We start from the raw sequence: 27,068 nt of genomic DNA on the forward strand, positions 1-27,068 counted from the left end.
TATCATATCATATCATATATCATATCATATCATATATCATATCATATCATATCATATCATATCATATCATATCATATCATATCATATCATATATCATATCATATCATATCATATCATATCATATCATATCATATCATATCATATCATATATCATATAATATCATATCATATCGTATCATATCATATCATCATACAACATATCATCTCATGTTTTTCAGGTCATATCTATTATGTTTAACAATTACTCCACGTGCGCGCGTTGGATGATATGATAGACGCGTCGAGTTGACTATAATCATCTCATATCCAACAAGCGTTAAAAACAGTAAAGAACAAGTAAAGAAATACTTCTAGAACTTGCTCATTTCGCTTGCAAGAACAACCAAAAGACAATTTAATGGTCGCTATTTCTCGGGCATTGTATAGGGCTCATATGTACCATGGCCGCTAAGCCAATCAAATACCTGGAATTGCATATTTATACAATGATCCAGTTTTTAATAATATATTATATTAGTTGTTGAGATTTGCATAAAAGTATTTAAGAATTAACTTAGCATTTATGTATTCATAGTTTTAAGAGTAGTATATGTTATAAACTTGCATCGTAATAGTTTCTATGACGGCTCCCGTTGATATCAGAGACATTCAGTCACTGATTGGGTTACCCTCAATAAATAAAGACATCTCTACCTCTCTCTAATCTGGGTTTTGGATTGAAAGGAATTATGTTTATACGTAATCTGTGATGTATTGTTGAAATTTGTGTTTAGAACCTAAAAAAATAGGTGTTTGTTGTATTTTTGTTCAAAACTAAAAAAAGATGCAGACACAGCAACAAAATTTCTAAAAGGTTGAACCTCACTGCCACAAAACATTAGAAACCATAACAGTGCAGTTCACGCACCCTTTGATCACATGACAGTCACGTGTCTACAGGCGTCATGCTTCTCTGCTGATGCAAAACAAGCGGATTGTCGTAACCACTCTTTGGTCGAGAAGTGGCTTCGTTGGGTTTGTTGTTCAACTCGTATGTGTCACTCTTAGTTGCTTCGTTTGTCCATATGTCGTTTGAGCGTTGATGAGTAGTGCGGGAAGATGCTACACTCCTCATTTCTTTCCACTTCTGTTTTCGACGAATGAATTCTGCGCGCACATCGCCATTTCTCAGAACGTGAAGAATGAAGATGAAAAATCCCTAAGGGAAGGTAAACAGCAAAAAATGTATGATAGAGGTAAACATCACAATTCTTTCCCCAAAACCACTCATGGACATTCATATCCTAGCAGTATGCAGGATGTTTACCACATGAACCTCGTTTGATGGGCTTAGCTCCCACGGGTCTCCTGTAGCTCAATGGTAGAGCATCCGAACTATTAATCAGTTCGACTCCTGTTTGAAGAATTCGGATTTCCTTTTTCCGAGTATGCCTGTGCCACCGACTGATAAAATACCTTTGTCATTTATTCACCAGACTAAAAATATATCATCACATTTCTTTCACAACAGAAAATGTCCTATGATTAGAATAGATTTTACCAACAGCCTTGATGTTTTGAGTGAAAAAAATGTCACAAGTCACACAAACCTTGAATTGTTGTTGTTAAGTAATCTCTTAAGTTCTGCTCTTCGATAAGCATCACCTTGGTTGTTGGGCTCGGTAATAAAACCCTTTCATTAATCCCCAACCCCTCTTCTCACCCTTTCAATTTTACCATTCATTTTTATTTTATTTGTTTATTTATTTGTTTATTTATTTATTTATTTATTTATTTATTTATTTATTTATTAACTAGGAATGAGGAACGAAGTTTCCCTTTACCAGTCATTTTCATTTATTGGTGTAATGAAGTTTATGAAAGTTAATTTGGATTTTGCTATAATTCAAGATTCGAAATACCCCCCTCTTCCCCGCTAGTTAGCCCCCCTCTCTTATAACTCTTCACCCCTTCCGTCTTTAGCGACCTGGATCCAGTTGTTCGAAGGAACTTTGACCCCAGTTTAATTACCGATCACTAAAGATTCTTACAAAACGTTTTTGTCCCTCAGTTCTGACTTAGACTCTTAAACTACCATTGGCGTGAAATTAGCCTTTAAAAACATGTTTAACAAGCGAGATGTAAACCTTGATACGTTAATTGTTGAGCGTAGATTAGCGTTAATCGGCTTTTGAACAACCAGGGCCTGGATCCAGTTTTCAAATCCCGATTAAACAAAGCCTTGGATTCGAGTTTAATTACCGATCAATATAGATTAATTCAAAATATTTTGTCCCTTAGTTCTCACTTACACTTTTCCTTACCACTAGCTAAAAATTAGCCTTTAAAAACATATCGAACTTGCAAGATGCAAACCTTGGTTAAATTTTAATCGTGGGTAAGGGTCGGTAAGCGTTAATCGATTTTTGAACAACCGGACCCAGAAGGTAAGTAAGACAATCTCCTTCAAGCGGGAACTTTGTAAAGATTTTGTGGGGCGTTGAAAATTTGAAGTCGCTAATAAACAGATTAACTGTTTGGCTAGAACGACAAGTAGAGAGCAGGGAAGATTTAATGCAGGCCATTATTTTGACTTGTAGAACTATTATAGACCTCTATATGACCGGAGTAGTATAGATATCGTCCTTTATCTTTTGTACGGATGCTTGCTGTTGCAAATTGTCTGTATTGAGGAAAAGGAAATGAACATTACATCAGCCTGTTTGTATGTATCTAAGAAAGTTACTGACTGTACCTGTAGTGAGTTGAGAATGGTGAAGATGTACTGGAACACAAGACCAGCATCCGTCACGCTCAGAATACCAAACACCCAGGTCATTCCAAGAAGAGGGAAGAGAACTGCGCATGCCTTGGCACCTTGTCTTATTCTTTCCAGCTCCGATGTTTTAGCGCTTTGCATCTTGAGGATTTCATGGACCACTAGACCAAGGATCACGGCGTTTATCTGAGAATAGTAATTGTAGTTGTTAAATGGCTCCTGGGAAGAAAATGCAACCAAGATGACAGAAGACCTTTCAAATATATGTGTTTCATATACAGCTGTTTCGACAAAGGTTGTCCAAACAAGCGTAAAAGCGTACACGACAATGCCGAAAAGTTGTCTGGAAAATACCCAATAAATTTTAATGAAAGCTCAGAATCCATAATTCCCCGACCGTACAGCGAAGACTTGAGATGGCGGGCAATATGGATTCTGCGCTTTTATTGAAATTTATTGTGTATTTCCCAGACTTAACCTTTCGGCATTGTCGCGTACGCTTTTACGCTTTTTTTGGACTACCTTTGTCGAAACAGCTGTATTCTTCCTCCATTTCTTTACCTGGACGGGTATATTACGAATTCACAAAATGACCAGCTCCCAGTTGGCTTGATAGCTCAGTTGGTAAAGCACTGCACCGGCATCGCAGAGGTCGTGTGTTTGAATCCCGCTTAAGCTTGAATTTTTGCGATGGTCATTCACTTATTCATTCTTTCATCCGCAGTTCAAATACATGCATTTCATATATTCCACTCCCAGAAGACCTTTCGTTCTACATCTTTCATTCAATGTTCTTTTAAGCTTATTTCTTGACAAAATTCGACATGAAATATTGTATAAGTAGTTACTTAATCGCTAAATATGTGCCGGTTGGAATTGAAAATGGTCTTTCAAAATTAGATTGTTTTTTGGGAAAGGGAAGAAAGGAAATCTTACCAGGCATACCAAAAGGACAGGCGTCACAAAGGTCCAGACAAGGTTATTGTTGAAAGAAACCCAACAACTACAGAAAAAAAAAATGGAGAAGTAAAGTGCCCATCACATACAAACAAACACGTTTATTTTATACCACACCGGAATACAGGTGCAGTGGTATATGCAAGGTATAATGCCACCTAGAAAGCCACAATACTACAATAGAAAGACATACATGCGACGTACAGCTTAGTAAAAGCCAGTAACCGTGTTTGGAAAGGCCACCGTGACAAAATATAAGCACCGGATCCTGTAGTAAAGGATGTAATCAAAAAAAAAAATTGTAGAACAACTAATGCAAAAAAAGAGCAAGGCTGATCAGGTCATGGTCAGAGAAATAATACTTTTCCATTATTTCGAAAGGCACGGCCTTTCTTCTTCAGGGGATTTTAATAAAAACGTAAGGCCAAACGTACAATCTGCCCTTTTAGAAAAAAAATGTCACATGATTTTCTTCTTCATTCCGACAAAGTCTTGGTTCAACACCATACTTTGTAGTCCGTTTCTTTTAGAAATATTTGAAAAAAGAGTTCAGTGTCGAGACACTTTTATTAAGAAGACAGTTTAAGTTAATCAACAAGATCGTGTTTTATAGGGACTTAATACTAATTATGTTCGAGTGTCTCAAGTGCTTGTAGAATATACTTCAGTGGAAATAAAGAAATAGACAATTGTTTGCCTGGAAGAAAAAACTATCGATTTCTTTAATTAATTACAATATCTAAGTTTTCAATGAAGTTTTTCACTTGAAATGATAAATGGCTGAAATTTACTCACAAGTCGCCATGCACATAGCTGTGTACACCGCCATCTTGGATGGAGGCAATCCCAATTGATAGCACCACAATCACAACAGGAAGGCCTGTAGCGAGGAAAAAGATGATAGTAGAATCTCATTAAGCGACGAATTGGGAGTGTAAAGTGAAACGGAAGTTCTGTTCCCTTCTCCAGCCGCTTTCTTGTTTCATTGCTTCATTAAATTTGATTCAAAAACTCATTAATAATTCGTAAGCCCATTGACCTATCAAATGGTCGATAATACATCACGTGTAGTGACTTTATATCGATAAACCTCCTTATTTTTGTGCGGTGTTTTATCGGCTGATAAAATACTGCTCATTAGTATGCGGTCTTTTTCTCGTATGCTAATTTTCAACGTTCACAAAAGCATAATTGTTATGAACTCTATTGACACTCTTTTCCAGGAATGTTTTTGAAACCGTTCAAAAAGCTTGCAGCTTGTGTTTTATCGGGTCTAAAACCACGAGGTGCATAAACCCAATAAAACACTCCTGCTCGTTTTTTAAACATCATTCGAATTCAAATGAATTCCCCTGAGTCGGTTGGCATAAACAGTCTCAGAATTGTTCCAATTGCAAGCCCTTGCACGGGATACTAGACAATTACGTGTAGCATCTCCTTGAAATACAGCTATTTCAATTCACGTATTTGGATTAAGGCATAAAGCTATAAGACAAGACCTTAAGATTCTGTGGATTTTTTTATGAATAAATTCATCAAAATCAGCTATGACTCGTCTGTCCAGTGAAGATATACGATGGAGAGCCATTTGGATGAAAGAAATGTTAGGATATCAAATGGATGTGGTGGCAGCCTCTTTGAAGATAAGCTTTGATCCTACAACGTTAATTGAAATAGTTGTATCTACTTTGATAAGCTAGCCTTTAACGCACGCAGTCGTTACAGGTCATATTATAAGTCCTAAACACACAGCAAATTTTAGGATAGTTGTGAAGAAAACATTTCTGCCCCCCTTCCATAATTCCACAAATATTGAAGCTGTTACAATGAAACTTGAAAGGTAAGTAGAACGTCCAAGGACGTTGCCTTTAAGGTCCACAACACTTGGCGATAATGTCAAATAAAGGGACAATTACGTCATGATTCTCAAGCGGCGGCCACCGTGGATAATCGATTTCAAACATTTTCTACTACCTCAGAAAAACACCAGAATAGAAGAACGCTAATTTGATACCAAAAAACCATTAACGTTGCCGTACGAAAGGTAATATTTATTCGATTGCATTGATATACCAAATTGTTCTCCAATAAAATTTCGAGAAAAAGTCACAACATGGGGCATCCTCACAATCAAAAAGTTATAAGCCTTCAAAGTCCGCGAGGGCAGAATCCGACCGTCTCCCATCCTCTCCCCCCCCCCCCCCCGGCCACTCTCCGTCCCCAGGTCTAGACTGTCTCGTAGTATAGTATGGGGATAAGCTTAACGTAAACCGTCGAATTTTGTGAAATTCTGCGTCAGGTTACATAACAAAGAGCGCCATTTTTTATATTTCCTACAAAGTGACATAACTGGCATAGCACCCACCCCAGGCAATTACATAGAATAGCCACATTCTGATCATCGTATTAAATACTTTGACCACCATCAGGTACAAATAAACTCCTTCAAATAACATCCAGGCAAATCCAACCAGGTAGAAAAAATGGATTACTGCTGCTACGAAGACACACACACCCTGCGGAAGACAACAATGAATCATTGATTAGTTTTTAGTTCATGAAGCAGGGTAACTCAATATTTATCGACAAACGGTGGATTTCTAGTCATGGAACAACATTGGGTTGATTAGCTGTTAAAGCTTTCAAAACCCACGCTTGTGTCCAAGAACTTTGTATCCTAAAAAACTGGAAACATCCGAAAAGGAACGACCGTAAGGCTCACATGGACGGCGGAGGGTGGGAGGGGAATTACAAAAACCGGATGGCAGATGGAGGGTGGCGGAGAGAGTAGACTGAGAGATTTAGAATCGCGTTTACAGCAAATGGCAAGCGTGAGATTCATACATAGATGCCGGAATAGTGCAAAATAATTCCGGCTTTTGACGCTAACACAAAGCGACTCAATTTCACTGAGAAACAGAAAACGCAATGTAGGACAATCATGGTCACGTGGTCATTTCTGGAAAACAAAGCAGGGAAAGCGGCAGACGGCTGATGGAGAAGAGCTCCTGGAAGAGATGGTTGCAATCAACACATTTTAAAGAAGTGGACCCAGAGTTTGGATTCACTCCAACTAATCCGACCTAATTTGCCATCGCTTTTTAGAAAGTTTTGATCTTCTCACTTATTCCCGATTCCGGGAACTTTCTTAACAGCCCATACCTATTAGGATTGCGAAATGTCTTTAGGCCAGCGAGTATTGGCGTAACTTACCTTACTTTCCGAGGCATCGATTCCGGAAAGGAAGGCAATTTGTGCCATCGCTATGGCAACTACGAGGTTGAAGCGTATTTGAATTTGTTCCTGTTTTAAATTCCTAAATGAGGAAAAAAAATAGTATCTTAGAGTCAAACATACTAACATAGGTCCGCCTATGAAAGCTTTATACTAGCACTTTGTTGTTGTGGGAGAGAGGTATATAAAATTCAAATATTTGACCTTCGGATGAGAGAATTAATAATGAGAGACCATCCCAGTATGTATGCAACTCTAATCTTGTACTCAGAGTCCTCATGCTCTTTGGCCAGCGGTTGGTCGCTAGGAGAGACTCTGGGGAACTGTAATTTTATCACCGCAGGATTTCTGCGGTAAAACAATGCAAGTAGTTACGGGGAAGCCAGTCAATTTTTCGAATTCTCCAGACTCTCTCCTGGCGCTCACCCGCTGACCAAAAAGCCTGAGGACTCTGGGTACGAGATTGATGCAACTCCTGAATGCTTTGCTGTGGTGATTTTTCCAGACAGATTGTTAACCAAAAAACAGAACAAAAACAAAACTGAGAAACAAACAAACAAACAAAACAAAATAAGTAAATAAAAAAAACACAGACACACACTCACAAAAAAAAAAAAAAAAAAAAAAAAAATGGGAGGGGCTCTATTATGTCATGGGGATTTTCAAACCGCAAACGTACATTGTCCGAAAGCGGCAGTCGTGTTAACCGCGAGGTCAAAAAGCGGGAATAAAGTACACCCTGCACTCACATTAGCGTACAATATATAATGATAGTTAACACTTCCCCAATAAGCGACAAGGCACAACCAACGTAAGTGATCACTTCTAACGCCAATCTGTGGTCTGTAGAAACCACCTATAAATGTAGGAAAGAGAAATGAGAAACGTACGCTTTGAGAAATATAAATCTTGTTTCTTGTATTTCGATAGATTTATGGAACCTCGACTAGTATGGGAGTCGAAACACGAACTTTGGAAAAGTGTGACCATTGTTACCCGGATTTCTACCAAATGTCTAGGGATATTTCTGATTTAAAAACAACAATAACAACGACAAATTTTATTCAGTGAAAGACATTAACAAATCGAGTCGGGCGGACAATTATACAGTTAATTTATAAACAATAAGAGCACAAAATAAAATGAATATCAGTAAATTACTACAATAAATTACAATAAATACAAATACATCATTACAAACCCCCAAAAATAATTAACTTAGTCTAACAAACAGAAGGAGTTATACAGTGATTTCCATTCTTTCAATACTGACAATTTGGAATATGAGCATCACATTTAATCAAGATGGAAACCTCGAATGGTTTATATCAGTTGAAAACTGACTACTGGCTAACGATGTCAATTTTCAGGTTTAAAACAATTCTATAAAAACACGGAGAAATTGTTTTATATATCTTTCATATAATACCCAATGAAAAACATACTGTGTTTCCATAGTCACAGGAACAAGGATACAAAACAATCACAGCGCGCCCTGACTTAAGTCTGAGTTGACGTGTAATGTATTAATCAGGATAGCAGCAATGGCTTACTCACTCACATAGGAAATCTGATACTAAGGTCCTTAATCTGTTGACCGTCTGAAGTACAGGCAGCTGGCGTTTGCACTAACCTTACTTTCTCCAACTTGCATCAGAACAGCAAAGTTAGTGAGATGATTAAAGGAGCAGGTGATTTCATTATGGGCTATGTTCACCAACGAGCATCCTTTGCTGGACCAAGATCCATTCAATTCAGATCTGAAATAATAATGAACAACAACAAAAAAACCTCTATCTCAGTTTCTTTGTTAATTCTTTCAACTCGTTGCAACCCTGTTTTAACAAAAACACATAAATATGTTACAATGGGCCCTCCTTAAATAAACTTGGAGTTTTTCTTGATAAACAGTGCCATTTTTAACGCCAGTTGTTCGGTAGATGAGTCTTTGTTCTCCATGACCTTACTCCGTGGGGTGGGGAGGGGGAACCCTGAAGTAAATATAACTCCCTCGGCACTTTTTATTTATTGAAGATAGATAGTTAGGTAAGACCTTATTTTTAGAGGATGATGTTGTTTAAGACGTGTTCAAAGCATGAATCTTTGACCTGCTATGTACGCGTCCTTTACAAGGCTAGGTGAAAAGCTGTTGTTGAATAGGGCATGAAATAAACGAATAAATAAAATAAAATAAAATAAAATAAAGTGACACCACATTTGGAAAATACTTCAAAAACTCATTAATAATTCATAAGCCAATTGATCTATCAAATGGTCGATAATACATCACGCGCAGTGACTTTATATCGATAAACCTCCTCCTTATTAGTATGCGGTGTTTTTCTCGTATGCTAATTTTCGACGTTTACAAAAACATAATTGTTATGAACTCTATTGCCCCCGTTTTTCAGAGGAATGTTTTTAAAGCCGCTCAAAAAAACTCGCAGCACGTTTTTTATCTGTTGTAACACTAAACCCGATAAAACATTCCTGCTCGTTTTTTAAACATTACATAATGTTGGATGATGGCTCATGGCGTCTATTATTTTTGGAAAATTAAATCGCCCTTAAGATCCAAATATCACTGGCATAACTTTGCATTTCCCAAGTTAAATATTTTGGACAAAAAAGGTATCATCATTAGGTAGTTTGTGATTTGCTTCTAGCATTGGCATTTTTGCTGCAAACATTGTGATTAACAAGTTTCACGGTTGTTTGAAATCGGTTAAACAACTGCATTCCTCAACCAGATGAAGCTTCGCTGAGCAAGATGTACAGCATCATAAAACATGTCTGGCATACTCTGCATGGTAATAGTAAAAACAGCTACACAAGTACGAATCGTAATATTGGACGTTTTCGGCAATCTGGGCTGAGTTGCTCGAGGCATGGTTAGCGCTAACCATTGGTTAAGAGGTATTAAAACCTATAGGTTGTCATGGCATTTAACCCGGGTTAGCGCTAACCATGCTTCGAGCAACTGGGCCCTGGCGGCTACATTCAATTGCAGTGCATTGTGGGACGTCAAGAGCCACGCCTTTTCACAGACCAATAGACTTTGTATGGGATTCTGTGAATTTCTTAGTGAGACAGTCCAAAAAAGGAATGTTTTTGTGGAATTCCAATTTAATGTTTGTGGACTGTACATTCAACGAGGAATTCACAGAAACCCACGCAAAGCCTCTTTGTCAGAAATAAGCTTTGCCCCCTGGACACCCCACAATGCATTGCAATTCAAGATGGCCGCCAGATTACCCAAAATGTTTACTGTTCTGCCTTTGTAAGCCTTACTTGATTGAAAAGTTCCAGAAAACACAATGCGGTACGTCTTCTTTCCTTTTTCCCTGTAAATTCAAAACAAGCAAATAAAATATCACAAACAACCTTTTCTGTTTGTTTTCAACAAATTTTTCTCAGGGAGAGAGAGTGACAAGTGCTACTCTAAAGTTTTTATTCACAATGGACATACACTATTGTAACTGAATGAAACTGTGACATTCTCTTCAAGAATTCCAGTGGGTTCAGGGTCTACTCTTCCGGCAATTATCCTGCTTCCCAACTTGAGGTTCTTAACATTATTGCTGTATAAAAAAGGACAAAAAAATCTTCATATTAATTAACCATAACAACCGTTTTTTACATCTCTGTAATGTCTACTGTATAGTGAGCTGAGAAATAAATAAATGGAACAACCTTTGAACCGCGGTGTCATTAAAACCCAAACTGAAGTTTTAATTTTGGATACAGTTGAATGCTGGCTCAGTATAAATTTGGAATTGATAATAGGTATAATTAGGGTGAGTTTTTGATTGATACTTAGGACACTGCTTTAATCGAACTTTAATATAACGACCCCGCCCGTTAATAGCATTTTGAGGACACTGTCGTTTAAGCGTAATTCCAGTCCTCTCTTTTTTCATTTGCATAGACCAGCATAGACCAGCAGAGGGCGTAAAAACTTACAATTAGTCTATGTCGTTTGTGCGACTAGTACTTTTTCTAAAACTGTCAGTTTTTGTAAAATTTATAAAGAGATTCGAATGCTGAAGTTTCGAGCTTTCTGACGAAGGTCTAAAGCTCGAAAACGTCAGCACTCGAATCTCTTTACAGTGGCCAATTTACCATATCATGTTATGCGTTCAAAAGTTCTCACTTTGATCGAACTTTTATACTATGAAACGTTTTCCTTTCCGCTCTACCATTACGGTGGGATCTTTGCAGACGTGATAGATAACTCTCGCGTCAAAACGGCAACGGCATGTACTACCCTCTACCCCCTCTTGGGCCATGTTTGATGACGTCACAGGCTCTCTAAACTATTGTTACAAAGCAAACCCCGTGGGAGATAGAGAGTTTTACACCTTACAACCGGTCTGCCGATTTCTGTTCCAGTTTGCTGTAACGCACAGGGAAAGAGAGGGGGTGATTGGTGGTGCGAGGAATCGGCTTGATTAACACAAATTTGTGTCGCACTGTCGGGAATTTTTATAAATCAGGCCGATCTTCGTCTATTCGGCCCGAATAATTGGTACATGCAAATTGCTACGTCATGTAGAATATCCTTTTAATTTATCCAAACCCACCCGTCTAACGTGACTTGCTTTTGATCCGGGACCCATTGCTTGATGTCATTATAAACAACGAATACAACGACAGCGTCTAAGGAAAAAGTGAACTAACGAAATTAGCAACAGAAGAACATCGTTATACAATCTAATTTCGTCTATTACAACCTCAAGATTGTTTTTACTCAGTCGGTAGTTATCAATATACTATAAAGCCCTTGTTTTCACTCGTGCTATGGGCACAAGCAAAAGCGTAACAAAATTCTTGTGTGAACCACACCAATTAAATCACTTGTGAGCCTATAGAGCAATTTTATTATTTTGGTTCAAGTATGTTAGCTCTAAATGTAGATATATGAAACATATATTTTGAACTGCGGATGAAAGATCAAATAGAAGAAAGATCCTCGCAGTTAGTACGTAACTTAAGCAGTTGCGAAAAGAAAGCCTGAAAAGCCTGTATGTTAGCTCTGTTACGACGTGACGTCAATCACTAGTTTCGCGGGTTCTCCATTCCTCAGTTGTGTTTTCGTGTTCACAGGAGGAAAACTGTGTGGACGATATAATGGCTGGGATTGTTGAATGCTCAGAATGAAACAACGGAAAAATAGAGAAACCGCGAAAGTAGCGATCCTGTATTGACTTAGTTACAGCTATACTTTGCCCAATCTCAAATCTTGCGCGGTTTTGTATTCCACCGAAAGTGAAATTTGACCCTTTTATTTATATACCTCAAACGCTGGAAAGAAAAGTTGAAGATTTGATCAAGCAAATATATAATAATTCTGTCACATACACTTTAATCATTTTTAACAGTAACTGCACTTTACCTTTTCCTCCAAAAGTTTTCGAGGGTATGGAAATACTCGCCCATCCTTCCTTAACGGAATATTCTGTCTCATTTACAGAGAAAACGGCGGCATCCATATTATCCGTTGGTACTTTCTGGATCTTCATTGCTATGAAGTAAATTAGAAAATGACGTGTTCTGTTAACTTCAAATTTCGCCACACTGTCGCGTACTACGAAGGTGGAAAAGACACTGCTTTAGCGGTGCCTCCTGCATAGCCAACTATATCGAGCAACCCTTGTTTTTAACTTCCATTTCTTCCGTTGGAACTGTTACGTGAAAAGCAAGATTCATTGAGCTTTCAAAAAACATTTACTCGCTTCAGTCTATAGTTATATGCAGTCTTAGGCACTGAAAGGAAACGTCCCAGTCGGTTTTCATTTCAATAATAGTTTAGTTAATTGAGGTACTGGTTATGAAACATTGCCATGAAAACAATCAATGCTGTAATTTATCTTGGAAGGCCCGCGACCGTGCACAATCCTTTGTTTTAACGTTCACACTACAGTTGAACATCTTAACGGGAACGTGTTTATTGGTCAGCTGCTCCAACGCTTTTAAAATCTATTGTGGTTTGTACACTGTCAAGGCCAAAAATGCTACCAAAAACATATACCAGAGAACTTTGTTAGTCTTCATAACCATTTTCTCTTATTAACTATGACAAAAGTAACCAGGAGAAAATAAGGGGATAGAGAGGAAAACTAGGGGAGTTGGTTGGGATATGTGAATTTCACTTGATTTATTTTTAGACATTAAAACCCTCAGTGTGACGTCAGGAGAAGTCATCGGAGCGTGCCAATGTCGCAATGTGTTATGGCGGTTGTTGAATATTCAGTATGGCTTTCCTTAGTGGCATTTACCGGTCTAGATACGTTTGCGGACGTCTTGGGAAACAGGCTTCGTATTCACGACGTCTAAAAATAACTTAAGTGAAATTCACATATCCCAAGGACTATACTGGGAGTCTCCCTTTCTGTCCGCTTAATTTCTCGTGAAGTTACTCATTCAAAAATGTTTCGGTTAAACTAAGGTATGAATCGACTGCGACGACATGTGAGATTGGCGACTGTGAAATGGAATGAAATTTTCAAAATTGGCCATCCTTAGCCTTCTTGATTCTTTCTAACTTTATTGTAAATAGTCCACAAATATAAGTGCAAAATTAAATCGAAAATAACGTTGTTAAGTTTATGGATGAAAGTAACATGAAAGTAACGAACGTTTGACAAAATGCAAAGGTATGGTTAGCGAAACGTGTTGCACAGAGATGACCCATCATACATTTGGCAATTTGGTGAGTTACGTGTCAGCGATGATGATGTTAGCTGAAGGAATATTCCCTTCACTTATTGTGGACACTTAACGTAAAATTATATATACATAAAATTATATTCAACATTTAGTAAATTAACATTTGAAAGTAGCTAATTTCTTCCCTCGAACTACTCCTTTATCTTACTAATCAATCTAATGCTCACTCACCATAGTGTTCTTTGGAAATGACTTCGCTTTCGTTTGCTTTGTAATGAATCTTGCCGTACGTTATCGCGAATGACTCCAATTCCTGAGTAGCTAACAGTACGTTAATGTCGATGGACTGTACTTTTTGCAATTCTTTGAAAAAATTTCTGGTTGTGTCAGTTGCATTCTGTAAGAAAAAAAAAATGCAGGTGAGGGAGAAGTTTTAAGTCGCATTTCTGGCGGTCTCGTTGAATTCGGTTAAAGTTATAGTTCAGACGCTGTACTTCACATAAGCCGAATCGAATTCTATGAATTTTAAAAGTTCATGTGAAGTACGGTGTCTGAATCAATTCAGAACGGCCGATCTAATTCGGATCGTCTCAGCAATTTTTCCTGCCAGTCTCAGCCTGAAATAACGTCTGTGGACCGGCTTTGATCACTTAGCTTACTGGTGCGACAGCGACATGATATTTCAGGCGCTTTGTTCATGGTTCGTAGTCACGCTCTATGACTGCGGTGAAGTACGGCGTCTGAATCGAGCCATAAGACTTTTCAAAAAACGTGTATCATCTATTTTTTGTGTAACTATTGGCCTAATTTAACTGATAAGGTGACGAGATCTGCTCCAAGAGATCTGAGATTGTACACGAGCTGATTTCATGTTCCCTTACCTGCAAAGAGCCTTTTTTCGAGGCGTTGATAGCTTTCATCGCTTCCATGAAACGATTCAACTACAAAAACAAAACAAAGTCTTATGAATCCGCTCTATATGATGATTAAGCCTGGGGGCCTTGTGCTCCCTGGTGGATCTTTGTCGAGCAGAAGTCGAGGTAAATCGTTACTCAGCGGGGGTGAATAATTTTTTGTAGTATAATTTTCTGAGGTGAATATTAATTCTTTGTGAAGCTGTTCACGATATTAGTCCTGGCAGAAATCGTCTGGACGAGTGGCATTTTTGAAAAAAAAAAAAAAAAAAGTGAAGAAGCAATCTGGCAGATTCTAATGGCTTAACGATTTTTGTAAACCAGAAATTATGTAAGTTATTTAGATAAATTCTCAATGGATATTCTAAATACCCGCAGCTTAGTAAGAGGGTAGAAATGATCCCAAGACTGCCCACTATATTACTTGGAGCACCTTGAAATTCTGAGCACGCGGCGAGTAGAACTAAAAGACTGACGAAACTACTGAAAATTGACCATAATTACAGTAATAATTTTTAACCCAAATGGTCAAAGCTAGGAGGTCTTCATATCTAGTGTCTTATAACAAAGAAATATCAGAATACCTTGTTTTTAGCGCTCAGTTGGTTCTTTCTTTTGGAAGCTCCTGTGATAGAGGCTTTAACACCAGCAGTAGATAATGTCAACGTCTGTTTTACATCAGTCACAGCTGTTGTGAATACAGTGCTTGACAAGACTGTGTTAGCAGATAACGTGCTTGCTAATGATGGAGTAATTAATCCAAAACTCTTCACTGGTGTTGTTGTAGTTGTTGCTGTTCCTGTTGTTGTTGTACTCGTTGCTATTGCTGCTGTTGCTGTTGGTGCTGCTGCTATTGTTGTTGTCGTTGCTGTTGCTGCTGTTGTTTCTCTTGGTGCTGTTGTTGTTGTTGTTGTCTTTGCTGTTGTCGCTGTTGCTGTTGCTGCTGTTGTTGTTACTGCTGCTGCCGCTATTGTTGTAGTCGTTGCTGTTCCTGTTGTTGTTGTTGTTGTTGTTGTTGTTGTCTTTGCTGTTAGTGCTTTTATTGTTGTTGCTGCTGCTGCTGCTATTGTTGTTGTCGTTGCTGTTGCTGCCGTTGTTTCTCTTGGCGTTGCTGTTGTTGTTGTTGTTGTCTTTGGTGATACTGTTGTGGCTGCTTCTGACGCCGTTGTTGTGATTAATAACGTAGCAACTGTTTCTTTTCTTGCGTTACTTGTGATCAATCCAGAATTTGTCGGCGACGCTTGCACTGTCCTCACCGTGGTTTCCGGCTGAGTAGAAACTGCTTTAGTGTCCGTAAATGCTGATGTGTACGACTCTAGAGTTCCTATGAGAAGGTTATTGGAAAAGGTTAACAAAAAAATAAACTATTTTCGAGTTGTCGAGTTGCCCTTTATTCTAAAGTTTTGTAGTAAATCAAACAAAAACCATTTGAAATAATTTAGCAAATGAAGATAAAAGAATGATAGTCTTAACTAGTTGCCTTAACTTATTTTAATAGAGAAATAAAATAACATATTTTTTGTACTATCGGAGATAATTTGAGTTAAGGGCCAAGAGTATTCTTGGATGTGCTGCTAGCTGTTTGAAAATTAGGCGCCTTTTTGTAGATATATGACTTTGCTTGCCTACTCTTGAAATCACTTCACTTGATCATTCCATTAATGTGATATATGCTATATTTTGTACGACAATAGGGCAACAAATAAGGATTTCCAGACCAATAAAAATTGTCTCAATTTATAGTCTATTTAACGCCAAAATGCCTCAGAACCTATGTCCGTCATGAAAGATGAACAATAAAACACATTTTACAGTTTGCGCGTAGTAACCTGGCCCTTGTGTGAAAGCGAGGATGGAATTAACTTTGTTTTGGTACAAACCTCAGTCCTTTTGATATGTAAATACCAACTAGTTAACATAAGAAAAACATGATTTCCGCATGAAAAACCAGTAAAGATTGTATCAAAGCAAAGTCAACTCCAGTCTCCCCTCCATCAATAAGTACAGGGCCGGGTTGTTCGAAAGCGGATTAACGCTAATGTTTTTGTAAGCTAATTTGAAGCTAATGGTAAAGTAAAATCTAAGTTTAAACTGAGGAAAAAGATAATTTTAAAGAATCTTTATTGATTAGTAAATATACTCGAGTTCACGTTAACCCAGGATTAGCTTAATCGGGCTTTGAACAACTGGATTCAAATATTCTAAAATAGACGCTGTAAAACATTTTTAACCGACGTTTCGGCAATGCTGCCTTCTTCAGAATACAAAACTATAGTACAGTATAGCTTTGTACTCTGAAGAAGGCAGCATTGCCGAAACGTCGGTTTAAAATATCTTACAGCGTCTATTTTAGAATATTTGAATTCACATTTATTAACTACGCTGCGCAGTATTACAATCTTTGAACAACTGGGCCCAGAACTGTAAAGTGGGGTATTTTAGTAAATAAAAAATAAAATGCTTATTGCATGACTAAGGTCCTCATTTAACGTACAGTCAAACCCTTATTAAGCGGGTCCCCTATCAAGAGGCCAGTTATCAAAGTCCAGGAACTTTTACCAGTTTAATACTGTATACAAGACCCCAGTTAAACGGCCATCTCTATCAAGCGGCCGCGGCCACCTTTTAGCCGTCCCGATGAGGGTTCTCCTATTGTTTGTACCACTTTTTAGCGACCACTAAGAATTTAATGCACGTAGTTTGGCCTTCTTTTAAAAAAGCGGATGACGGATAAGAGTTCGGAATCGGAGGTTGCATCCGTTAAAAACATTCAAATACATTTAAATTATCGTCGCAAAATCAAATGATCCAATTTACTCGTTGAAGCTGACGAACCCTTCTTAAGCGGCCAACCCCTGTATATTAAGCAGCCAGTTGCCATTTCCCCGAGGGTGGCAGCTTAATATATAGGTGTTCAACTGTATTTTTCTAATCTATTTAACAATTAGATTATGAGCTCGAGATTTCTATCGCATGATAGCTGATGAGGGCGCAGCCCAAATCAGCTATCACGCATAAAAATCGAGAGCGAATAATCTAATTGTTTTAGTATAAATCTACTGGTCGTTCAAAACTAAACAAGTAAAATATCTATATCCTTATCGCAGACACTTCGAAAACGCGAGGAAGCGGCCGCCATTTTGTTGAAAATCGCTAATCATTATCTATCACAGAATAGAGAGCGAGGAGCGTAGCCAATCAGAGAACGGCATTCGTGATAGAACACTAGTAGATTTATACTAATTTCTATTAGTTATTCAACATTTTACACAAACCTTCTTCGCAGATGTATTTGTATTTTTCAGGTTTATTGCATTCCTTTTCTTCCAATGTGTTTTCGTTCTTTTGAACCAAAAAGCAGCGCCATTGTCCTGATTTTCCCGATATTGGTGCAAACGTGGGATCGATATTCACCGAGTGGTCTTCTGTTTGATCCCAGAAATACCCCTTGTTCTTTTTCCAGCTACAAAAAAATACAGAAAGTTCAGTCTGTATTATCAAATGTTTATGACGTTATTCTCGTAACGCTCTGATTTACTGCGTGGCGGTTGTAAACCTAGGATACGGCTTCTGTAACGGAAATGGACAAAGGTTTATGCGAACAGACCAGTGCATTATGTTAATCCATTAATTTCCAGCGATTTACACAAAAAGCATATTTTTAGCAGGAGATGGGATTTTATGCTCGTCACTTAAGGACGTTGCCTACTTTTGTTACTGCGCATACGTTCTGCGAATCTCGAGATACTCGGGTTTCCTATGGGTGGTGCTTACTAATACAGGGATATTTTAGCGCAGTTTGAAACTATTCGGAGAAAGCAGAACTTAACAAGTGCTCTTGGTATCGAAAAAGAAAAGTAGGGGTAACAATGCATTTTTCAGAGATAATAAAGCTTCAATTTGACAAAAAAAAAAAACCCCGCCATACATTGCATTGCTTTTTACTGTTTTTTACTCTAAAAGATGCATAGTTACCCCCAATTTTCTTTTTGGATTTCAATAGCCCTTGCTAAGATTTGCTTTTCCCGCATAGTAAAAACCCACACAAAAATACTTCCTTATTAGTAGGCACCGTCCTTAAACAAATTTCGACCTAATCTTCTAAAACGTGCTTTGCAATGTAGAAAACTGGCATTTCCTCAGTCTAATTAAGGTAAGGACCATTTCTAGCTGTAAACCTGTAATTTGCTCAGTGCTCGCTCGCTACGCCCTTAGCTTATCGGGTAAGTTAGACGTTACGTAAATATGCATAAAGCGCGCACTGTCGCGGTACGACTGTTATCTTAATAACCTTTAATTACACGCATGTTCACGGTTTGAATGTTTTCCCCCCACAACGTTTGGAAAAGGTGAGGAGCTACTCATGTAGTTGTAACAGACACTTAAACGTTAATATAATGGGTATCGTATAGAGTGTGTGCACGGCGGCCATGTTGGAGGACTAAAACAATAGAAGATGTTTGCATAAAAATAGAATATATTTCCCAAAGGAAAATCATTGTATTGTTTTGGTTCTCCAACATGGCCGTCGTGCACACACTCTATACCTCCAGTCTACGAGCCACGAGCATGAGACCCGCCTGATTACAAGCCGACCCTCCCCTCCCCTAAACATGAGACCCTAAGTCTCATGCGCCAAAAACTCTTCCGACCAATGGGCGAGCTCGACGGTGCCTCTTTTTGCCACTGTTCATATACTTTCAGCACATCTCAGGGTGTGCCTACTTATTCAAAGGTATCTTTTCTCGGCATATGACTACGCAGGAAAAGAAGGTTATAGCAACGGCTATTGAAATCCAAAAAGAAAATATGAGGTAACGATGCATTTTTCAGAGATAATCTAACTTCATTTTGCAGAAAAAGTCTCTGCCCTATTATGTATTTTAAGAGTTCTTAAAATTATTGTTGCTTTAAATTATCGCTTAAAAATGTGTGGTTACCCCCAATTTTCTTTTTGGATTCCAACACCCCTCGCTTAGATCTACTTTCCTGCATATTTAATATATATATTTAGCCAAGCCTAAAAGCGGACCTCCAATTTTTTTCATAGCATTTATAGAAATCTGCTTTTCGTCTGAGCGTAGTAACCTTACCAGTTTCTCATTCTTTCTACAGTTATATATATTTTTAGTGCATATGAAGCAAACTTCCCATCGCCAATAACAAGAATAATGTCATACAGAAGGCAAAATGATTTAATGCTGATTTGTTGTAACAGAAGGCATTGTTTCCTTAATTTTCCTTTCACCGCGGTAAGGAGGAGGTGATCTTTGCGCTTGCGCCCCAGTCTCGTCCCCAGAGCCCCAGCGCGTCAAACATGGCGGCGGAAGGGGCGAATTTAGTTGCCTTTGGCTCTTTGCTAAGTTGAAGAAGAAGAAGAAGTTTTCTAGTTTGGAAGCGATCGAAGTTTTCCTACGCCTCATATTATTTTTCCTGCGTGACTGTGTGAAAAATGTTCCGTTCTACAGCAAATTTGTTGGGCTGAAGGAAAATTTTTAGTTTGATAAATGTCAAAAGTAGATGGGGTTTTGCTGTGTCGGTGGAAGGCGAAAGGTCCGACGGCTCTGTCAATCAAGGAGGTAAGATAACTTCCAATCTTTATGTATGGATGCACATCTTTGTACTGTTGGATGTGTGTGTTTTTTTTTTCTGAAGGAAGAGCAATTTTCTAAAAAAATCTTCGATCTTTAATCAAGATAATGTTAAAATGGCAAGCTAATACGACAATAGTAGGCCAGTGTTGTTATATGAATTGATGTGGTCGGTAACATAATATGCAGAATACTAAGAGATCGTTTCAAACTGCGGGCCAATTGAAAATCGAGTCATTAATGGAGATTTACAAAATATTTTAGATTTCATCGTTTTCCACTCAAATTGAGTGATTTTTTTTTTTTTTTTGATGTTCAGGTTCTATTTGAGGGAGATGCACATCGGAGATGTTTGAATACAGGAGAAATATTTCAAGTCAAGTTAGCTTTGGGTCATTTTTCTATTTTCTAATACTGTACTTGTAGCTGATTAATTCAATAAATTAGATTAAAAAGCTCATTTTTTTTAAATTTGTTTTTCCCAGGTTGATAGCTATTCTTGTACACATGAAGTTGTTTTTTTGTTTTTGTTTTTGTCTGTATAAACTCAAATTAGGTGCTCAGTTCCATGCCTTTGATATTGATTTAAGAGAGTCAAGATGTCTTTCTTGCTCTCAACTTATCTAAGAATGCATTATAATTTTCCCATTTGTTTTGGAAGGGATAGGAAAAACATGAACCTTTCATAACTTCCTGTCAATCACATTAATCCTTTTGTTTTGAGAGTGCAAAGTGATACTGTTTTCTTCAGGGAAACCACAGCAGTAATGCATGAGTCAACAACCCCCCCCCCCCCCCCCCACCGCGGGACAAGGTGGGGATCTGGAAAAAACCTTGCTCAAATCTTGAATAATATCCCCACCCCTCGGAATCCTTCATAAACTCAAAGCATTACCTAATACCCCACCCCTGGAGTTTTAGCTAAAACTGTGGGCCCCAAAATTATGTCAAGCACAAAATATGTAACACCTTGCACACCTTTTTACCTGTTTCCTACATGTAAATCCGCTAGCATAGGTGCGGTTTTACGTAATGTAAAATTTATTTTAGTCTTTTATGTAGGTATATATACAGGTCACTTATGTTGTATTGTAAAACTCCCTGACGAAGTGTGCGTTTGTCACACGAAACGTGTAGGACAAAATAAGTCGTTTACAACTGTAAGAGTTTGCAGACGTGCTGCTCACTAGTTTTATCTAAAAAATTCTTTGACATTGCAGTCTGTTCACAAATCCCCACCCCCTCGGGGCAGCTAAATCTACTAAACGCTTCCAATGCCCCACCGTCTCGGGCATGATTTTGTATCAAATCCCCTACTATTCCCTTGTAATCCCCACCTTGTTCTGGGGTGGGAGGGTCAGGGTTTTCGTTGACTTGTGCATAATTGTCTGGCTCTTATTCTTGATATTGCAAAGTCAACATGACAATCACTTGTGCCTTTTGCTACTTTATATACAGTCATTTCAACTAACGTTGTCGGTTCAAAGCATAAAGCTAAAAGACAAGACCGAAAGTTTACGTGGGATTTTTATGAATAAATAATTCATCAAAATCAGTCATGCCTAGAGAAAACAATAGGTTGTGATTAGCAGTACAATGACCTGCACATGCAGGGATGATTTTGATGAAATTATTCATAAAAAATAATCCCACAAAACATTGCGGTCTTGTCTTTTAGCTTTTTTATTTTGATATGAAAACTAGTAATGATCAAAACTGGATTAGAGAGTGCATTTGTTGACCTCAATCCTTAGGTTCTCTCTCCTTTGCCAAGTTGGTGATGATATCATCTGCCCCTGCAAAATCTGCAGGGGGTGCCCATATACATGTCCTGAGATCCTTTCATTCATGGCAATCAAGGTTGACTCCAATCTGTGTAAGGAGTGCGTTCTTTTGATGTAATTGTTGAATGCAATAAATTTATTCAACAGAAAAAAAAGTTTTTGCAGTCCCTAGCCATCTGTAGCTGGTTTTTAAAGTTAGTAAATTGCTTGACATAAAATCAAATGTGCAGTTCCAGAAAATATCCATACTCCCCCCACGGAAGGTCTTTTGTTTTGCACCCCTGCTCCCCCTAGGAAATTCCAGTTTAGCTTCATACTTTGCTTCTAAAATTTTGACTTTTAAGACCCCCCTCCCCCTAGGAATTTCCAATGACCTTCTGTGGGGTGGGTGTGGATTTTTTCTGGAACTGCACAATAACACTTGGGTAATTAAATCCTCAACTGTCCCTGTCAAAATCTTTACCAAAAAAATCCATCATGCAGTTAAGGGGTCAGTTATCCCCAGCAGTTTTTTTACACGTTGCTACATGAGAATTCACTTGGAGTAAAGTAAAAAAAAAAAACACAACAATTAAGGGATAATCAAATTTTGTGCTGTGCAGTGCTGATGCAACTGGGGAATTAGAGAATTATCTCTGGAGTGTAAATTTCTGTGTGTGAAGGAAACCACTTAATAAATTTTGCATTGCCCTGGTGAGTACATTTGGTCAATCAGTGATCAAAATCCTGGGGTAGTGGGTTTGAATCCTGCCAAGATCAAAGAGTTTTTCTTTAACTTGCATGGACCACATTTCCTTACTGAGGTAATACTGAGATGAAAATTTAACGGTTTCCATCACCACAAAATTTACACCGCAGATTTTATTCTCTGGTTTCTCAATTTAGGTACAGACCTTGCTGTCCTTAAAAGCAAAATCCCAATTGAAGAAGTCATTAAACACTACCCTGCTGCAGCCTCATCACTCAATCCAGCTTATGGATAGCACCTCATCTGAGAAGTCACATTCATTTTTACACAGCAAGATACCTACCATGTATCATGTAATAAGCATTCGGTAAAAATATTCCTTACTTTACTTTTCATCCTCTGGTTTTTCCGAGAAAAAAAAATGGTAGGTAGAAGAGAATGTAGGTATAGAGAGTTGAGTGTGCATACAACAGTCGTCTTCTGAATTCACAAAATGATGAACAACTAATACTTTGCTTGAAATATTGCAAATTGAAAGCATTTTATTACTTCATTCTTCAAAAAAATCAGTGGTTTAAACTGTTCTTATACAAATAAAGAAGAATTTGCATAAACGCAGTGGACAGAATGGAAAAGGAAAATAATATTAGTGTTTTTCCTTAATTGTTTCTGAAAAAGGTAAACCAGACTATGTTATAAGGTGTAGAAAACTGTAGCACTGGTTACTGACGTTACAAAACCCATGAAAAATAAACAGTTATTATAGGGTGATCAAAAGTAAGTAAAAGAAAACAATTGACTTGGGGTATAACATTTGTTATCATGAATGTAAATCACTACAGTGGAATACCAAAAATTGTTTTTAACCTCAAAGGGAAACATAATTTTGTTCCAAAAATAGGAGGTAAAAATCTGACTGAAGCAATCCAAAAGAATTTAAAACAACTATTAATTTGTTCAAAGAATTGGGAGTGTCAAATAACTGAGATGGCACTGTAAAAATTAATACCTGTACATATTTCATAATTCATTACTCACTACCAAGTTTTAAAGTTTTCTTTTAATTAAAAGAGATGGCTGATAGGAAGTTTGATGTTTTATCTTTAATCAACAGAAGCCAGGGTTTGGTTGCATTAAACATGGCCTGAATATCAGCCACCTCCTCTCCTCTCAATTGAATAGCTATAAGAATGATTGAGTACAGCGCTCTGTTGCTTATAAACACAGCTAGGCTCAGGCATCCTGTAGCCAATCTCTGTTGTACTCACCATGCTAGAGCAATAGCCCTACCTGGCCAACTAATCAAATCTTTACTCAGTGAATTTTCTTTTGAGTAATAATGAGATGCCCATTCTATTTGGCTTCTGCCATCATAAACATTTTCGAAAAGGTAGGAAATTTAATGCACAACTGGATCTATTGATTGGGAAAGTGCACAGAAACGTTCACACAAGAATGCATAATTTACAAGTTTATGTACTGCTTCAACAAGAACGTCCATTAACAAAGTGATTCTTGAGGCGTACAGTGTTTTCATCACATCTACAGGTATGGATCTGTGATGGTAGATAAAAAGCTTACATCAATTTCTTTTTTGTTACAATTTAAACAACAGGTCTTAAACTCTACCAGAAAAGGCTACACCCGCTGTGTGTGGCTTTTGTACCAAGGCAGTGGCAGATTCTAAAACAATCCAGAGGGAGGGTACAAAATTTATGCAGATGAGGGCCTATGATGATTTTTATTTTTTCCCTTTCATGTTTTGAAAGGCCCCCCTCCCCTTCCCCCACCTGATGATGTTCTAAATATTTTTTTTCTGGCACCCCCTCATGAGATATCCTGTAAGCCATTGTAAAATACCTTGCCCACTCCCTCTATCACCCTTTTTAACTTTAAAACCTCCTCTAAAATGGCTGATACAAGCATTTCTGGAGTATTAAAATTTTATTACATTTGCAAACTTATAATTAACTAATAAATTTCACTTTCAAAAATCCTTTACTAAAAATTAAAAGGATAAGGCTCAGATATTCACTGCATGACTCTAGAGAATGCAGTGGTGTTATGTTGTAAACCACATAATATAAATAGCTGTTTGCTTTGCCAAGGAATCATTCTAATATTCCTTCATGCAAATACTTACATCGATCTAGCCCCATATAACCTCCTTTTTTGAAAAAAAAATTTCACATCATACAAATTTGATTGTAACAAGATATCAATAGATTCTTTTTAAAATTCAATTCTTTTGGAGATGAAATCCAATAACGAACATTTTTTAATGTGGTCTTTATCATAAATACTGCATGCATGGACAGTATTTATGATGCAGTAATTACTAATTTTTTGAGATAATGCTGTTGTCAATTGCAAGTCAGGTTCAGAGATGCCAAATTGTCCAGAATTTGGAACTCTAATTACTGCATTAGGATTCATCGAGCACACAAAGACAGTGGCCAGGGGGAAGCTGAAAGGACTAATTCTACAGTTGGAGATGCCATTATCTATGGCAATTCTATAAAATGGGAAATTATATGTACTTCTCAGATTCCATGAAAAAACAGACAAAGGAATTTAGAAGATAACTGTGACTAGCTGACTATGAAAATCACAAACCTAAAGAATGGAGAGGAATGCATGTCCAGAGGCCCTTACCAAACCAATGATATGGTAATAATATGGGGAAAATGAGAGCCATATATGGCCCATATATGGAAAGTAACTGGGTATATTAAATCAAAATATGGGTTTTATAACAAGCATGTACTTTCAACTTACTCCAAGTATGGTGTTTATATGGACACAAAATTAAAGACATCAATAATGTGGGAATAACATGGTTGACTGATTCCCCATGTAATAACCACATTATCTTTCATTTTGAGATACAATGTATATAACAGTTATATGGATATAATATGAATGATAACTATAGTTATGTCATATGTGGAATTTATATGGCAGATGTACCCATGATCACTACATTACAAATATATCATGCCGATCACCTGGTGTCCATGCTAATCCCATATATGGGATTAAGACAACAAATTAATGCAATTTAGTGTCGGCTGAGGAGGATAAAAACCACACTCCCTCAAGCACATATTGAAAAAAGGATCAGCAATGCTTTGAATCATAATTTTTTCAAGCACAATGCTAGGTTTTACAACGAGTTAGAAACAAGAAATTTATATGGTGGAGTCACAACAACAATGCCGGTTGCTCATGACAAAGCGTTGCGCACTGACGATGCACCTGTTCCGTCAGATTACATTTTAAAGGGAATTTGTAACAGAAGGGGAGGAGCTACCATTATTTTTTTCTTCTTTTGTTAACAGAACCCGGCTAATCATGATTACATGAAAGCATCCAAAAGTTTAGAAAAACATGTCCCCGGCTATAATTATTTTTCTAAAATTTGTGACTATCACTATGATGTCGGAGAGTTATAACTGGAATTTGACAAAGACACCTGCAAGGTTAAGAAAGAGCAGCAATGCGCTTCATGTAAAAATCGTTGGCTGGCTCCACAATGGGCAGAATTCCACGCCCTTTCTCGGATAAAGAAAAATTAAGGTACGCGTACAAATTAAAGTGTTTTTGAATCTCCGGCTACTTCTTTAGATGGAACAGCACAACCAGTTGATGACTTAATGCCTAGAGCGCAAAAAAAAAATCCTTCAATAAAGGAAAGCTGAACACAGTGAAAAAAAATTACAGACTTTTCTTCAACAGTGTACCTTTGTGGTTTCTGAGGAGCTAGTTAAAATATACCTAGACAATTTAAAACATCTCCATTTCGATCTCCAATTAGATTTGCGAAATCAAGCAACCGTCGAGAAGCGACGAAACCGAGACCCAATATATTATTGGAAAGAGTTACTAGACCTTTATACTTCTATCTGGAGTTTTAAAATCTCTTTATGTTTTTGAACTTGACCCTTCAGTTGAGTTACTTGAAAAAACACTCCCTTCCACACACTGAGAAAAAGTTGAAAAATGAAAAGAATGGGCTAATTACCAGTCACCTACAAGAAGCAAAGGGACATGTTTTTGATGAAAATGAAATCATGTTTTGATGAAAATGAAATCACACTAGTTTTACACTCGCTTTTAACATTGTTTAAAAAGACTTAATTTCAGCTCAGTCAAAAATACTCCCACGTCTAAATCTTTGCCGTTATACCCTATTATTTTAAGTATTTGTGTTTGTTCTCTGTAGAGATTCTCCCAAATAAATGCTAAAATTAGAACTATATAAGCTTATGCCAGACAAACTTGTCAGTTTATATAAACTGTAAGTTTATGTCAACGACACTGAGTAGCGAGACGTTTGTTTGACTGACTATTTTACCTGAGAATAAAATTTCTTAAATGAAGCAAAATGGGATGAGATTAGAAAATAAAACTCCAAGGAAAATAACGAACATGGACCGAAAAAACGAGCTCAAAAGACTGCTGTAAAGTTAG

The 27,068-nt window shown here is 37.5% G+C and overlaps 1 protein-coding gene and 1 long non-coding RNA gene across 2 annotated transcripts in view; both read right to left on the minus strand.

Moving 5' to 3' along the window:
* Nucleotides 1-27,068, minus strand: part of LOC146462490 (adhesion G-protein coupled receptor D1-like) — a 31,275-nt gene continuing 4,207 nt past the window's right edge. Inside the window, exons 3-18 of the mRNA XM_085085577.1 lie at nt 17,808-17,995; nt 15,117-15,856; nt 14,500-14,559; nt 13,850-14,015; nt 12,345-12,473; nt 11,533-11,608; nt 10,419-10,530; nt 10,241-10,293; nt 8,583-8,709; nt 7,699-7,805; nt 6,929-7,031; nt 6,081-6,231; nt 4,511-4,595; nt 3,695-3,761; nt 2,735-2,944; nt 1-1,198 (exon numbers count right to left, since the gene is read on the minus strand). Coding sequence (XP_084941703.1) covers nt 926-1,198; nt 2,735-2,944; nt 3,695-3,761; nt 4,511-4,595; nt 6,081-6,231; nt 6,929-7,031; nt 7,699-7,805; nt 8,583-8,709; nt 10,241-10,293; nt 10,419-10,530; nt 11,533-11,608; nt 12,345-12,473; nt 13,850-14,015; nt 14,500-14,559; nt 15,117-15,856; nt 17,808-17,995 — 2,647 coding nt within the window. The 3' untranslated portion in view covers nt 1-925. The remainder of the gene's footprint in view (nt 1,199-2,734; nt 2,945-3,694; nt 3,762-4,510; nt 4,596-6,080; nt 6,232-6,928; nt 7,032-7,698; nt 7,806-8,582; nt 8,710-10,240; nt 10,294-10,418; nt 10,531-11,532; nt 11,609-12,344; nt 12,474-13,849; nt 14,016-14,499; nt 14,560-15,116; nt 15,857-17,807; nt 17,996-27,068) is intronic.
* Nucleotides 26,404-26,800, minus strand: LOC146462491 (uncharacterized). The gene is made up of 2 exons (XR_014857133.1): nt 26,565-26,800; nt 26,404-26,515 (listed from the first exon to the last, which is right to left on the minus strand). It is a non-coding gene; the product is annotated as an uncharacterized LOC146462491 (long non-coding RNA).

Source organism: Pavona decussata, unplaced genomic scaffold (assembly GCF_977016875.1).
Source record: "Pavona decussata unplaced genomic scaffold, jaPavDecu1.1 SCAFFOLD_187, whole genome shotgun sequence".
Taxonomy (NCBI): Eukaryota; Metazoa; Cnidaria; class Anthozoa; order Scleractinia; family Agariciidae; genus Pavona; species Pavona decussata.